Genomic DNA, 15,296 nt, shown 5'->3' on the forward strand with positions numbered 1-15,296 from the left:
GCACTCTGCCGGTGCTGCTATAAAAGGGGTCCCGAGTCCCGCGCGTCCTCCAAACGCAGAGCGAATCTGTAGAACCGCGAAGATAACTGTCCACAGCAAGTGAGAAATAATTCTGACACCGCCCTGGCGAGTCGAGGGACTCAGACTTGGTCAACATCAGGTTGCACCCTTGCACGCAACGAGAGGGATAAAAAGAAGTGGAACCCGGGCTCCGACATCAAGGACGCGCTCTCCGTGCACAAGCAGACTTAGCTTGCCGGGCTGCAGCATGACTCTCTGGGATGGCGTGCTGCCTTTTTACCCCCAGTCCCGGCATTCAGCTGGCTTCAGCGTCCCGCTGCTCATCGTCATTCTGGTGTTTTTGAGCTTGGCCATCAGCTTCTTGCTCATCTTGCCCGGGATTCGTGGCCACTCGGTAAGGGGGTGCTAGAAGCTCGGGTCTGGATGGAGGGCGTCACGGACAGCTTATTTCTGGAGGACCCAGGACGGGTAAGACTGTGGAAACGACCTCAGTCTGAAGAGTCAGGATGAAGCACTGAACCAGAATAGGTGGAGCAGACGCAGAAATCTGGTGCAGCAAGCAACCCCTTCCCAAAGACAGAGAGAGGTCCCATTCAAGATATCCTAGAGACTGACCCCAGCATGATCATTTAGGAGGCTGTTGAGAGTGGGTGCCCCATTCAGTGATCCTGGGGCCGATTCTAATCTTCACATGATGCCAGAGCCTCCTGCATCTCCCCAGAATGCAGCTCCACTCTAGTCCCCACCCCCATCCAGTCCTCTAGGTAATATCTGTGTGTTGAGACTCCTGTGTGTGGGTGCCACCATCCTAAGGACTCAAGACACTCAAGCAAGGGATTCAAAGTTGTAGTAGACTGGGCACTTTCCCTTAGACTCCCCGCCCTCCCAGAATCTAAGTTGTCTGTTTTCAAGTCTAGGAGGATCTAGACTTGACTTGCGTTGGTTCCCTGGGAAATTGGCGCACCTAGAAATATCTGGGAGGCTGTGTTCCCACCTCTTCTACTTTGGTGACCAAATCCTGGGTCCTCCCTCTCTTGGGAGAGGTAATGCCTGCCTGCCTAGCACTTCTGGACTCACTGAGCCTCACCATAGCAGTGACCAGAAAAGGAGGTAGAACCAGGACCAGGAGCCAGATAGCTGGGGGGAGGGGGGAGGGGAAGGGGGCAGGGGGGAGGGGACAGCAGGAGGGGCGGGGGTGGGGGGTGGGGGGGGAGGTAGTGGAAGAGCACCAGGCAGGCAGACAACCCGGTTGCAGGGTGAACTGGGAGTGGGGCTGGGGAGGTAGAAGCTCAAGGCCAGTAAACAGAAATGCCAGAGGCTCAGAGGGACATGTAGAAAACGCAAGCCTTACTTGAACCTCAAAACATCAGGAATATAACTGGGAAAAGACTGTGGGGCAAAATAGGGCAGTTGCAGGGGTACTAAAGATCCCGGTGACATGGGGTTAAAGGAGGTCTCGGGGGCTCTGGTTGAGCAGTATCGAGGCTTGACCTAGTACTTGTTCCCGCAGCGCTGGTTCTGGTTGGTGAGAGTTCTTCTAAGTCTGTTCATAGGCGCAGAAATTGTGGGTGAGTGTGTGGTGCAGGGGATGGGGAGAGACCCTAGGGGGAGGAAGAAGGTGGGCAGAGGGCACTGGGAAAATGAAGAACTGGGGTTGGTTTCCTGCTCCTTCTCCCCATCTCCGGCTCTTTCTAGTGCCCACTCTTCTGCCTTACCACTACACCACATTCGATCCCTAGACCCCACCTTTCTCTCTGCAGTGTCCCACCTCCCATCACCACTCTCTCAATTCCATCTCCCCAATCCTCTCCCTAACCGCCCCCATCGTGTATCTCTCCCCACAGCCGTGCACTTCAGCGCAGAATGGTCAGTAGGTAGGGTGAACACCAACACATCCTACAAGGCCTTCAGCGCAGCACGCATCCGAGCAGACCTCGGTCTGCATGTGGGCCTGGAGGGAATTAATATCACACTCAAAGGTGAGGGGGCTGGGGCAAAGCAAACTCCTGGGGTGGGCAGACACCATGGTTGGGGGAGTGTGGCAGGGGCAGCTGCAGGACCTTTCAGATCCCACAGACTCAAATAACTTTTGGTCCTCATGGATTTGTGTTTTCCCCCAACCACTGCCAAACCCATTTCTCTTGCATCCCAACTTTCCTATCGGAATCAGCTTAGTTGCTGGGTTTCCGGCTGTGAGCAGCCCCATGACCCCGCCGGCCTCTGCAGGGACCCCAGTGCAGCAGCTGAACGAGACCATCAACTACAACGAGCAGTTTCGCTGGCGCCTGGGCGAGAACTATGCCGAGGAGTACGCGGAAGCGCTGGAGAAGGGGCTGCCTGATCCAGTTCTCTACTTGGCGGAGAAATTCAGCAGGAGCAGCCCCTGCGGACTCTACCGCCAATACCGGCTGGCGGGACACTACGCCTCGGCCTTGCTGTGGTGAGAGATAGAAGGAAGGAAGGCATCGCGCGCGCGTGCGCGCGCGCGCGCGCGCGCGTGTGTGTGTGTGTGTGTGTGCGCGCGCGCGCGTGTGTGTGGCTCAGGAGGTCAAGACTTCTGCACAGACCTTCGGAATCCGGAGAGACCCAGCAACGGTTGGAAGTCGGCTACACCCCTTGGGGTTTTCCCCTGGGCTTCCGCCACCTCGCCCAGCTTATCGTTCTGGAGTTGGGCCATAGAGGAAGCGAGGCTGTGGGAGCCAGGGAGGGCTGGGAGAAGCTGGATCACAGCGTAGCTGATCCTCCCGCAGGGTGGCGTTCTGCCTCTGGCTCCTCTCCAACGTACTGCTCTCCATGCCCGTCCCGCTCTATGGAGGCGTGGCGCTCCTGGCCACCGGTTCGTTCGCGCTCCTATCTGTCGTGGTCTTCGCCTCCATCGCCAGTGTGCCGCTCTGTCCTCTCCGCCTCGGCTCCTCCACGCTCACCACTCACTACGGTGCCGCCTTTTGGATCACGCTGGCCACCGGTGAGGACCGAGCGGATGGGCCTGGGGCGGCTGGGGATGGGGATGCGATTTATACCGGTGCACTTTCCAGTTTATAAAATGTGTTCACCTACAGTGTTTCCCGGAAAATAAGACCTACCCCGAAAATAAGCCCCAGTTAAGATCTCAGCCAGACAGACGCATTTAGTACCTTATGACGATGGTCTAAAAGATGACATGATTGTAATTGAATAAATGTAGATTGTTGTACATGAAAAAATAAGACATCCCCTGAAAATAAGCCCTAATGGAGCAAAAATTAATATAAGACCGGGTCTTATTTTCAGGGAAACAGTATATTACCAATTTGCCCCTCTCAATATTTCATAGAGGCAGGCACTGTTATGCCCATTTTACAGATGAGGGGAAGGGGGTTCAGAATGGTTCGGTGTCTTGCTCAGTTAGCACACGAACCCCTATATCATGTAATCCATGTTAGAGGTGTGTGTGTGTGTGTGTGTGTGTGTGTGTGTGTGTGTGTTTCTGTGTCGGTCAGGAAATGTGAGGGGCGGCCTCAAATAGATGGAAGGGACAGGCCGGGTTCTGTCCCAGAGCCCTGACCGCCCCCTTTCCTCGTGTCTGCGCTGCTGCAGGGGTCCTGTGCCTCCTCTCGGGAGGAGCCGTGGTGAGTTCCCACTATGTTTGGCCCAGCGCTCTTCGTACCTTCTTGGACCTAAACGTCAAGGACTGCGGTAACCAGACAACAGGGGGCTCGCCTCTCAATTTCAAAAACCCAATACACAAGCAATTCGGGGCCTCGGACTCACCGATCAGTACTAACCTATAGAAGAGACGCCTACTCCGCCTCGGTCACCAGTAGGCCGGGAGCAGTGCTCCGGGAGCAGCGCTGCGCTGCGGGAGTAGCGCTGCGCTGCGGGAGTCCAGAGAAAGGTGGGCAGCCTCAGATACGCGCCATAAATAAATGTTTTCCTTTGTTTTTAAAAACTTTTCCCCCATTAATTTCCATGGCTTCACTAGGCTCTTGGGGCACACGCGCTGTCGGGAGACTTCTCTGGGCTGGAGGTAAAACAGAACTTTCTCCTCTGCCTTGAACATTCTCTTTCTCTGCCTTGCCACGAACCCACCCGGCGTCTCTGTCTGAAGAATCCGGAGAAGCCCGGGAAATGCTCTGGGAGAGGGTAGCCCTCTAGTGAACCCAGAGGAGAACCGACAGGAGCCAGCATCTTCCTGTGTTGCCCCAGGTGGATGGTAAGACGCAGTGACCAGGCAGATCACCCTTCCACTGACCCTGTGGGATTCCCCCTTCACTGGCCCAGCTAAGCGAGCTAACAAGGAATGGTATTTTGGAGTTTAAGGAATGGTGTCTGAGGCCCAAGGTAGATGTCAGCAAGGCTTAAAAAAGTAAATCCTGGGATTTTTTTTTTAGGTCCTTGGCAAGTCCTACAATTTTATTTGGCAAATTTGAGAACTGAAGCTCAAAGAGAATGTGGCACAATTGGTTAATATTATACCTGGGATGAGAAGTTTGGTTTCTTCTCCCACCCAGTGCTGTTTTTCATTGTACCAAGAGGTCACACAAGGTGGGGAAGTAAAGAAAGAACAAAGGTGACCCAGAAAAAAGGAAAACAAGAGGTGCAGAAGGCTGAGAGGGACCACAAGTGAATCACATGGTAACCACCTCCATTCTACACACACACACACACACACACACACACACACACACACACACCATTATGTGGGTGAAGTTGGGTTTCAATAAATGACCCTCGAAAAGGCAACTCATCAAAGAAAGGCAGGGTTGTTATGTGGAAACTGCTCAGCAGGGACCCAAGGAGCAGCCATGCTTGGTCTTACCATGTGACAAGGTTTACGGGCAGCCCCAACATGTGTTCAGCACCTTAGAGCTTTTGTCTTGTTTTTTAACACCAATAGGTAGAGCCTGCTTTTTGTACTCCACCTACAGACTAGGGCTGGGAGGCTGATACAATTTATCCTGTGGGCAGGTCTGGTGGTTTTGTGCAGCTCCAATGAGGTCTGGAGCCAGATCAGAAGTCTGGGTGGCCACCAAAGAGAGGAACCTTATAGGGCATGGTCAGGCACACTGCGGTGCTCCTCTTCACAGCATCCCTTGGAGGAAACCTCTGACAGAGGAATGTCCTGAGGTTCAGGACTCTCAGCTGTGGACTGGTAGCTGGGGCTCAGGAGTCCCCCTTCCTCAGGATTCCACTCCAGCCCAGGGTTCTCCCCCACACTGTGGTTGAAGAAAACCTTCAGCCTGTGGGGATGCATCCTGTGGGCCACCCCCATGGCCAGGCCCAGCAGCACACAAAGCAGTCCTGGGGATGAGGCAATAGGCATCTCGCTTAGTGATGGTGATACCCTCCCACGGACATTTTCTCCCATGGACATCAGAAATCTAAGGGAGGCTTGGCATCCCTACTTCAAGGCAAGTTGGACTCAGAGAGGTGACTGGCTTTGGGTCATGCGGCTGGTGTGGCTCTGTTGTGAGTTTTGGACTCTTAGCCCAGTGGTCTTTCAATTGGAGAGAGAGAGAGCTGGGGGAAGGGCAGGACATAGAAGAGGAGGCATGGGAAAGGACATGAGGGATAGACATAGTGCGACAGGAGAGGACAATAAAACTACAGGACAATTTAAGACAATGGAGGCAGGGACAGAAAGGTTCTAGAAATGGGGGACTCAGAGAAGAGTGTTTGGAGAAAGTGGGTGGGGGGACATGAGATTAGAAGATTTGGGAAAGAGCTGAGTGAAGAGAGTTAGGGGACAAGGGACATGACAGAGAAAGGGAGAAGACACAGGGCAGTAGGCATACATGAGGAGGGAGGGGGGTGGAACTGGGGAGAGAAAACCTGGAGATGAGGGATATAAGAAGGATGGGGCTTTAAAGAGGGGGAAGGCATCCTGGCCCCCAGACTCTCAACCCCACCAACATGATGGTCCCTGACCCTCCCTCCCTGGCCCTGAGCTCTCCAGCCTGTCTCCAGGGTTGGGCCTCACCTGTAGTCAACGTGATCCAGAAGGCAGGTCCACGGTGAGTGGGCAGTGTAGCAGTGCCCAGGCGCAGGGGACAGGGTGGGGTGAGTGATGTGGCCATGGAGAAGAAGAGCAGTCCCAGCAGCTGGAAGATCCCCGTGGCCAGCAGCATGTGGCCACCATAGACCAACACGGGCATGGACAGCATCACATTGGCCAGCAGCCAGCAGAGGAATGCCACCCTGGAGAGCCAGGACCTGGTGAAGGCCAGCCCAGGCACCTCTACCCGGAGGGGCCCAGGCGGAGGCTCAGGGACCCAAGGATACCCCAAAGATGTGAGGAAGGGATTTCTGCCTGTGGGCTTCCCAAGCAAGTACTGTGGTGACTGGTGCCCGCCTGTCCCACCAGGGACCTCCACATGAGTGGAGGAGAGATGGCTAGAAACCCTGTTCCTGGATGTAGGCAAGCAGGGTCTCCATCCCACCCTCACCACAGAATGGCCGAGGTGTAGTGTCCTGCCAGGCGGTACTGGCCATGCAGGCCACATGGGCTGTTCGGGGTGAACTTCTCAGCCAGGTAGAGCACGGGGTCCGGCAGCCCCTTCTCCAGTGCCCTTGCATACTCCTCAGCATAGTTCTCGCCTAGCTGCCAGGTGAATTCCTCATTGTAATTGATGGTCTCATGCAGCTGCTGCACTGGGGTCCCTAGGAAATGGGGCAGCTGTGCTCAGCAGGGACCCAAGGGTCAGAGTGGGGTATTTGCCTGGGTAGAGGCCCACCACACAGGGCAAAGGGACAGGAGCTGGTCTCAATGGAGAGAAGGCAGCATCCAAGGCCTAGGAATTTCCCTCCTATCATTCCCCAATCTTGTAGCTCTTTAGACCACACCAAACTATATCCCAAAGACACAGAACAGAGCCTTCCTGCTCCCTCACAGATAAGAGCCCTCTCTCACCTGTGAGTGTGATGTTGACTCCTCTCAGTCCAATCTGCAGCCCAACATCAGCACTGATCCACTGGGAACTGGAAGCTTTATATGATGTGTTGGTGCTGACCAGGCCCACGGACCACTCAGAACTGAAATTCACAGCTGGGGTTGGGGAATTAGACATATAGGAACTCAGGAAGGTCTGGGCATTGCTGGGTTAGAGTCAGAGGGAGAGCTACAAGGGAACCATGTCTTTTGTACTCACAACTGTGTATCCATTAACTAGCCTAGGGTCTGGCTCATGGCTGGTTTGCCAACAATATGTGTGGGATGAATAAACGGGTAAGAATCCAAGATTTCCCTTGGTCTAGTCCTCTTACACCTTCCCTCCCTTCCTCCCCCCATTTAGGGAGAGCTACTCAAACAGCTGGGGGAGGAAACATTAACATAATAAACCATGCTGGGCAAACACAGCTTCAACATAGAAATTTTCCATCTCTCCTATTTGCCTAATTCTCAAAGCAAAGAAAGCAGCCCTCCCTCACTTCCTCCCTCCAGTCTCCAAAGACCCTCTTTCCCACAGACATTCATTTTGACCTACTTTCCTCTGAATAAAAATGTTAGGAAGATTGGAGAGATACATCCAGGATGGTATCCCAGAGCCCACACCCTTCAGGGCAAGGGTAAGAGTGAGGGGATAAGGCCATGTCTGGAAGCCCACCCCGAAGCAGAGACCGATGTGGGGAAAGAAGGAGAGGCCAGGCCAGCTGCTGAGGGAACCAGAAGGGATGGAGGCACTGCCCAAGTCAGCTGTGCTTTGCACTCACCCAGGATCACAGCCCCGATGAATAAGCTGGTCACCACCCGCAGCAGCCAGAACAGCCTCTGAACCATAACAGGGTGGGGGTTTTAGGAAGGAGCACCCTCCTTCCAAATCCACCCTTCCTCTTTCCAGACTTGGGGAGGGTGCTCTTAAACAGGTCACTTGGTCAGTTGAGATCAGAGTGCCTGGCACATAAATTGGTCCTTAATAGTCATCTGTTGAATCAGCGAGTGGGGGAGCTTTCTGTTGGGGGAGGGTGCTTTCTCAGGACTGGAGCTTCTTTCTGAGACCGGTTATAGTCAGAGTCTGGCCCCCTCACCTTGAGGCCAAGTTCTCTCTTGGGGTGGGGTCTCCAGGTCTGGGTTTGTTTCTCACCATTTTGCCCCGAATGCCAGGCAGGATGATGATGAAGGTGACCAGTGCAGTCAGAAAGATGGTGATGATGACAGCCAAGGTGGTGTCCATTGGGAAGGTTGACTTGGGGCCAGCGTAGAAGGGGAATGTGTGTCCAAAAGCAGCCATTTTGGTGGGGTTGTGCGGTAGAGGCAGATGCTGTATAACAATAGATGTTTATTGAGTGCCTTCTATGTGCCGGGTACTGCTCTTGGAGATACTGCCGAGAACGAAACAAACCAGGCCCCTCTTCTCTGGAGCTCACCAGACTCCACTGTTACTGCCACTTCACGGCCCCTCAGCCATCCATCTCCCCATGTTTTTGCTGTATGAGAATGAGGGTCTTGTCAATCAGTCTCTGTCACCCCACGCTCCCTTCCTAACTCCCAGGTTCTCTAAATCAGTGCCACCACTACCCTGCAGGCTTCTCTGCTTCCTCTGGGACTTTCCTAAGAAATATAATGCTCTTATCTCCCTCAGGCCTCCAGCACAAGCAGACAGATCACGGAACATAAAAAGAGCTATATTTACTATCAAGTAAAAGCGTAAGGGTGACAGATGGTACAGGTTGCAAAAAGACTGGCTTTCCTCCTCAGTCCCCAAAGGAACAAAGGCCAGACAGCTCTGCTAAGTATATAATCCAACTACAACATCAGAGGGCTGATTCCCAGACCTGGCACTGCCCACACTGGTCTGTCCAGCTTTCTCAAGCACTGGCTCCTGCTCTGGCAACTCAAGAACAATTGAGCTGAATTGAGTTCATCTCAGTAAGCACTGAAGGAGCGCCTGCCTGCACCAGGAACAGTGCTGGGGCCAGATGTCCTTGTACCCCACACATCAACAGGAGCCTTCCTCCTTGACTCAAATTCCCAGGCCTCATTTCAGCTCGAGTCCTGGCTCTGCCTCTCCCTGAATTTCAGAGCCAGTTTGACTTTAGTTTGTCCCTTTGCAGATAGGATATTGAGGAAATGGTACCTGCACTTACTGTTTTGGTAAATCCAGACAGAATGGATTACAAGACATGCTATTATTTTATGTACCACAAAGAAAGAAACAAAGAAAAAAAGAAAGAAAGAGAGAGAGAGAGAAATTTTAGAAAGAAAAAATAAATTTTAGAAAGAAGGAAAGAAAGAAAGACAGAGACAGAAAGAAAGGAAGGAAGGAAGGAAGGAAGGAAGACATTACCAATTAAACCATGACAGCCATTGTTGGTAAGATAGACCTCAATTTCAGAAATGCCAAAAGGTGAAAAAAAAATGCATCTTACAATCAGTGAGCCCAGCTCTGCTCATTTCCCTGCATATGATTTATTTTGGGGCCTTGGTTTGCCCAGGAGGCTCCATGATTTATAGTTTGACCAGGTAGTATCTTGTTAACTGATATAGTGAAAGAATAAGCTTCGGAATTGAGCAACCGTGTTTGAATTCCGCCTCTGCCTCTTGCAATTTATTTGACCTTATAGAGACTTGGTTTTACAGAAAAATAGGGATGATAGTAATGTTTACCTCACAGTGTCATTGTGAGTATGAAATGAGATTGTGTATGTAAAGTTCTAAAAATACGACCTGAAACAGTAAAATCAATAAATGGAAGCTACCAGATTGGAAAGAAGGGGGCATTTTATTATTCCATTTATCTATTTCTCCAATCCTTCTTGTAGGCTGAAATCAGTTCTGGCTCTGGTTCCAGTTCTTCAGTAACTAATTTTTCAAAAATATGTGTACACTTATTTTATTTATTGTTTATTTAAGTATAGCTGGTACACAATATTATATTAGTTATATTAGTTTCAGGTGTACAATACAGTGATTCAACATTTTTATACCTCACAATGTGATCACCCATTAATTCTGGTAATCATCTGTTCAGTAACTAATTTTATAACATTGGGCAGGTAAATAACAGCTTCCTTTGTCCTTGGTTTCCTTATCTGCAATTGGATATGATGACCTTTGGGTCCTTTCTAGCTCTAAATTCAGTGATTCTCCTACAACACACCGTAGCTTCCAGCCTTCCCCTCTCTTTCTGGGTTGGCCACGTCCTTATGTGCCCTCTGGAGGTAGCATGATGTCAGGCAAAGAAGCAGAGAGATAGACAGTTTTAATTTTTCATCCTGTCACATAACCTCTGAGTCTCAGTTTTAACATGAAGTTTTGCTTTTTTATTAACTTATTAATTCTCTCATCCCAGAGGAATGAGTAGCTCTTTTCTCCTGGGCTCTGACTCCAATTTTACCTGCTTTCACCACCACCTTTCTCATCAGTTATCCCCCTTTTTCTTTGCAACTTTGAAGCTTCCCTTTCTCTGCTGGCTCCTTCTCTCAAGGATATATTTACATTTCTCCAACCTTAAGAACACAAAGAAAAGGGACTCTCTCCCTTGACCTTCTGGGTCCCCTCCAGCTACTGTCTTTTCCAGTCTCTTCCTTTCACAGCCAGGCTTTTTGGAAAAATAGTTTATGTTGGTATTTCCATTGCCTTATCTCCTCAACTCATTCCAATCTGACTTCTCCCCTTCTCCAAATTCTCCATTAGGTCACTATGTGCTAAATCCAGAGAACTTTTCACTTTTCATCCTTCTTGACCTCTCTGTAGTATTTGACACTGTGGACCACTCCTTCTTTCTTCGAACTTTTCCTCCTTAGACCTCCATGACACCACGTTCTCCTGAGTCTCCTGCCTTTGGCCATCTCTTTGGTGGCTCCTTTGCTAGTTCTTCCTCCTTCTTAAATGTTTATGCTCTCCAGGATTCTGTCTTGGCTCTCTTCTTTTAGCACTCTTCATGATTCCTTGAGCAAACTCATCCATTCCTATGGCTGATGCTTCTCAAATCTACGCCTCCAAGTAGATCTCCTACCTAGGTGCCAAACACAAAAGGATCATTATCCCACGGACATTTTCACCTGGATGTTCCTTGGGTGCCTCAAATTTAACAGGTCCCAAACTGAATTCACTGTCTCTATTCTGCTTTTGATTCTGTTTTGTCTCTGTAGTGGCCTCACCACCTCATTAATCAAATAAGCCAGAGACCTGGAACAGCTTACCTCCTAAATATTTCTTGAACCCATCCATGCGTTTCCCTCCCTACTGCCTCAGAGCTAATTCAGCCTCATCCTGTCTTGCCGGGTGCCAAACAATTTTTCTAACAAGAAAATGTAATTATTTCAGTTTTTTCCTCTGGGTAAAATCTAATCTTTTCACCATCACCTAGAAAGTCTTTTGTGATCTGGTCCCACCTACCCTTTCATCTCCACCTTTTGCCCAGTCTAATCTCTAGCCACACTGAACTACTGGCCTCTCCCTGAATCTGACATGCTCTTTCAAGCCTTCATGCCTTTGTATATGTTATTTCCTCCGTCTGGAATGCTCTTACCTCCTTGGCAAACTCCTTTTCACCCTTCAAGTCTCAGCTTGTGTTAACTCCTCTGTGAAATTTCCTCTGATGCCATCAGGTCAGTGTAGATCTTTCTACCTCTAGAGTTCTGACTGCATTTTGAACATACCTCCATGATCCCAGTAACTACAATATACTCCAATTGTTTGAACATCTCTCTCTCCTTTAGCTTCCAATCTCCTTAAGGACAGGGACTTTGTTTTTCCATCTTTGCATCACCTGCACTTAGAATATATTAATCAGTCTATGGATCAAATGAATGACTATATGAATAGGTTCCTCTCTGCAGGTGGCATCTTCTGTTTCCACACACAAGAGGGAGCTATGCTCCCTCATTGCCCGGTACCATACATACTCTCGTCCAACATTAACTGAGTATCACCAGTATAGAGCTAAAGACTGGGCAGGAAAGGGTTTGGCCAATGCTGTTAATTTTTAATGCTTTCAAAAAGTTTTCAGAAAGCCTCTTCAATAGTTGGAGTCTTCAAGCATGAATGTTCGTGTTTAATTGAATCTGAAACATACATTTCAACTCTAGCTAAACATGAGTAACTAAGAATTTGTGGATTATTGTTGTGTAATATGTGATAGTGATATTTATTTTAAAGCAGATGTTTATTGGTCTAAGAATTTTTTATTTATTACACCTACACTGAAACTATTAAAATTCTGATAAAAGGCTATTTTTTTTTTTTTTTAGAAATGGCTATAAAATGTAGAATATTTTGGTTAGGAAGATAAGAAGATAAAGCAAATTTGCTAATAGTAACAATACATGTTATATGCTGGAAGTTCAAAAACAAATATTTGCAATATAAGCAAATAAAAATTATAATGTATTTTAGTCAAGGCCACATTATTCCTGCATTTATTTGAAAGAGGGGTTATAAAATATTTTACAAGAATGGCTCATCTCTATTAACATGGTGCTTCAAAGAAACACTAACAAAAGGTTTTCTGTATGGTAAGTTCAGAAGAATAATGTTAACTTATTTCCAATTCTCCAAAATATTTACTGAAGATGGAAAAAAGCAAAAAGAGAGTTGGTGAATAAAATTGACCTTGATTCATTTCTTCTTGTTTACTTTAATAAATTAAGTGTTCCTTAATTTACATTGACTCATTTAAAGTTAATTTTTCATGACCCTGATCTTAATTTGCTTTTAATTATTAAGCTAACAGCCCTTCTGCATGAAGAGGTGGGACTAAAATGTGAAAAGTCCCCACATCCAGCAATCCTGCTTTTCCTACGAAGCTTATAGTTTCCCTCAGGAACGTCTTCCTCCCTGGCTTGCCAAGGAGGGTCTGGCAGTAGAATTTCTTCTATTCTGATAAAAATCTCATGGCAGTCTTCACTTGACCCACTTCTCTCCCAGCTCACAACACTATGATTGGTATATATATATATATATATATATATATATATATATATATATATGCAATGTATATTGATATAAATAAGCACAAGATACAGACATACACCTACAAGTTCATGTCAACAGAAATATAGGCACAAGAAGGAAATGGTTCTAAATAACACAGACATCTAGACATAAAAACCTCCATCAGAGGCCCCTGTGACAAAATTGGGGTGCTTTCTCACTGGGGCGAGACCAATCCTCACACTTTGGAGTCCTCCCTTCTCACCTGGCCTGGAGAGGTGAGGGACACCTTTCTTTTCCCTTTCTGAAGTCCCTTAAAATACTGAAGTATTTCTCATACTCAGTAGTATTTCAGACAATCCTTACCTACCGTAGCATGAAGTGGGGTTCCCGCATATGTATGAGGGGTGGGCGAGAAATAGTTACAATCTTTAAGAAAACTCATCCTAGTACAAGCTCCAGTCTTTAGCATCCAAAGTTCTTATGTGCTTTCTTAGTGCTCTGTGACCTCTCATAGCTTGACAAGAACTTCTCCTTCCTGAAGTCTCCTCCTGTCCCCTGCCCCGTCTTCTGGAACCCATAGAATAAGGACCACTAATTCTTTAAGTGCCTGGAGTTGCCAAGAGCTCTGATTGGTTATATACAGCTACTAGAATGTGATGGTTTGTTTCTGGTTGGGATTGATTCCATTAAAAGTTTACAGCTCTGGCTGGCAGAGGGGAACCTGTCAGGAACTCTTGTTCCGGCCTCTTCTCTTCAAAAAACGTTTGTGTGTGTGAAGGGGGTGGGGGTGAAGTGGGGGAATGTGTGTATGTGTGTTGTTGCAATAAAGGAGAAATTAAGTGTAGAAACAGAACAAGATCTGAAAAGCACGTTGAGGCAGGAACCCACAGCAAAGGCTGAGGTATTAGGATCCCAGGGATGCTGAATCATGCAAGCCAAACTAATCAGATTCCAGTTAAGCCCGGATGAAGATTCGGTGTCTGTAAGCCTTGTGTCGTGTATAGCCTTATGAAGTTTTTCTTACCTCCTCTCAATTTCCTACTAAACTTGCTCTTTGAAGATCTGAATTTTATCTGGGTGGGCACAGGAAGGGGCCCGGGCGAGGGCGGCACTTCAATGCCCCCTCCCAAACACAATCGGACCGCACAGACCCCAGCAGCCGCATCCCCGCCACTCACATGGAACCAGGGTTCCCTACCTTCCGCTCTTCCACACAATGTGTGCGTGGCAGCTTGCACCGCGGGCCTGCTCCTGTGGAACCTCACACGCAGCGTTCCTGAGGGTGGGACCCGGTCCGGATGTTGTCACCAAAACGCATGCCCTTTCCCTCGGTGGGGCTCCCTTCTAGCCTCCACTCTTCTAATTCACTTAAGAACCAGGTTATGACCGGATAAACCGGGTCCGGGGTGCTTCCCCGCCTCCCATTCCAAATCACTCTCGACCTTCTCAGACCGCACCCCAGCCTCTGTGGCGCGGTCCCCAACCTCAGCCTGGCACAGAGGAGGGACCAGTGCCTATCCTCTCCGCAGCCATCCCTCCAACCCCTCCTTCTCCTATCCCCATGTCCAGCACCCCGGGCAGCTTCAGCACAGACCTAGCGATGCAGTCCGGGGTCCCGCGGGGCGCGGGCGCGGTGAGACCCTCGATATCTCACGAGGAATCCAGGGATGGGAGGTCGTTACCGCAGACTTTCAACAGGGTCTGAGGACAGGTGCTTTGCGTGGACGCCTGGCCAGGTCTGCAGGTGTTGACGATACTCTTGGTCTTAGAGCCCAGATCGGACAGTGCGGACAGGATGTACGGAGTGCCTCCCCGTCGTTCCTCACCCTCTCGGTCTTCCGCCCTCTCCCAGCCCTAGCAGAACCGTAGAAGCAGACTTGACCTTTTCGCCGGCCACGTGGCTGTACTAGCCAAGCCCTCGCCACGGACCTACATCTTCCCCACCTGAGCCCTGCGAGCACGTGCAGTCTCACCTTGCGTGCGCCCCCGTCTCCTCGGGGTACCTCGGCGGTCCCCGGCGCGCGGGTTTCTATCCCGCCCCACTCCGCCCTGCCCCGCCTTAGAACTGGGGCGCGCCATCCCCTTTTCATCCCCCAGCCCTGCCCGCCCCCGCGCAGAGCAGGAGCGGGAACTGGAGGAGACCCGGTATCGCGGGCCCAGTTTCCAGCCAGGCGGAAGCCAAGCGGCAGTCCCGGCTCCGAGGACACCGCAGCGGCAGGTCAGATCCAGGAGGGCTTCTCCCAGCCTGCCCGTGGGCCTGGGAGCTCGGGGGCGGGAGTGGGGGGGAGTGGGGGGGGGGAGAGGGGGGACTCCAGCTGCATCGCTGCGGCAGTGTGCCCCAGCTTCGCCACATTTTTGAGGGAAGGGGAATTCCAGCCTGAACCCCCCACGCCCTGTGACTCTGTTCTTTGCCTGAGTC

The 15,296-nt window shown here is 50.0% G+C and overlaps 2 protein-coding genes across 2 annotated transcripts; one reads left to right on the forward strand and one right to left on the reverse strand.

The window, feature by feature from the left end:
• The first annotated feature begins 263 nt into the window (after positions 1–263).
• Positions 264–4,345, forward strand: DUOXA2 (dual oxidase maturation factor 2). Its single transcript, XM_019725307.3, has 6 exons — positions 264–415; positions 1,532–1,589; positions 1,866–2,000; positions 2,248–2,461; positions 2,772–2,986; positions 3,598–4,345. The coding sequence occupies exons 1-6, from the start codon at positions 269–271 to the stop codon at positions 3,789–3,791; spliced, it is 963 nt and encodes a 320-aa protein (XP_019580866.2). The 5' UTR covers positions 264–268; the 3' UTR covers positions 3,792–4,345.
• Positions 4,346–4,400: 55 nt separating this feature from the next.
• Positions 4,401–15,089, reverse strand: DUOXA1 (dual oxidase maturation factor 1). Its single transcript, XM_088797186.1, has 8 exons — positions 14,472–15,089; positions 14,076–14,153; positions 8,082–8,258; positions 7,711–7,768; positions 6,911–7,045; positions 6,447–6,660; positions 5,981–6,198; positions 4,401–5,301 (listed from the first exon to the last, which is right to left on the reverse strand). The coding sequence occupies exons 3-8, from the start codon at positions 8,226–8,228 to the stop codon at positions 5,045–5,047; spliced, it is 1,029 nt and encodes a 342-aa protein (XP_088653312.1). The 5' UTR covers positions 8,229–8,258; positions 14,076–14,153; positions 14,472–15,089; the 3' UTR covers positions 4,401–5,044.
• Positions 15,090–15,296: the final 207 nt, after the last annotated feature.

The sequence above is a fragment of the Rhinolophus sinicus genome, chromosome 3, assembly GCF_057876585.1.
Source record: "Rhinolophus sinicus isolate RSI-liver-muscle chromosome 3, RSI-T2T, whole genome shotgun sequence".
Classification (NCBI taxonomy): Eukaryota; Metazoa; Chordata; class Mammalia; order Chiroptera; family Rhinolophidae; genus Rhinolophus; species Rhinolophus sinicus.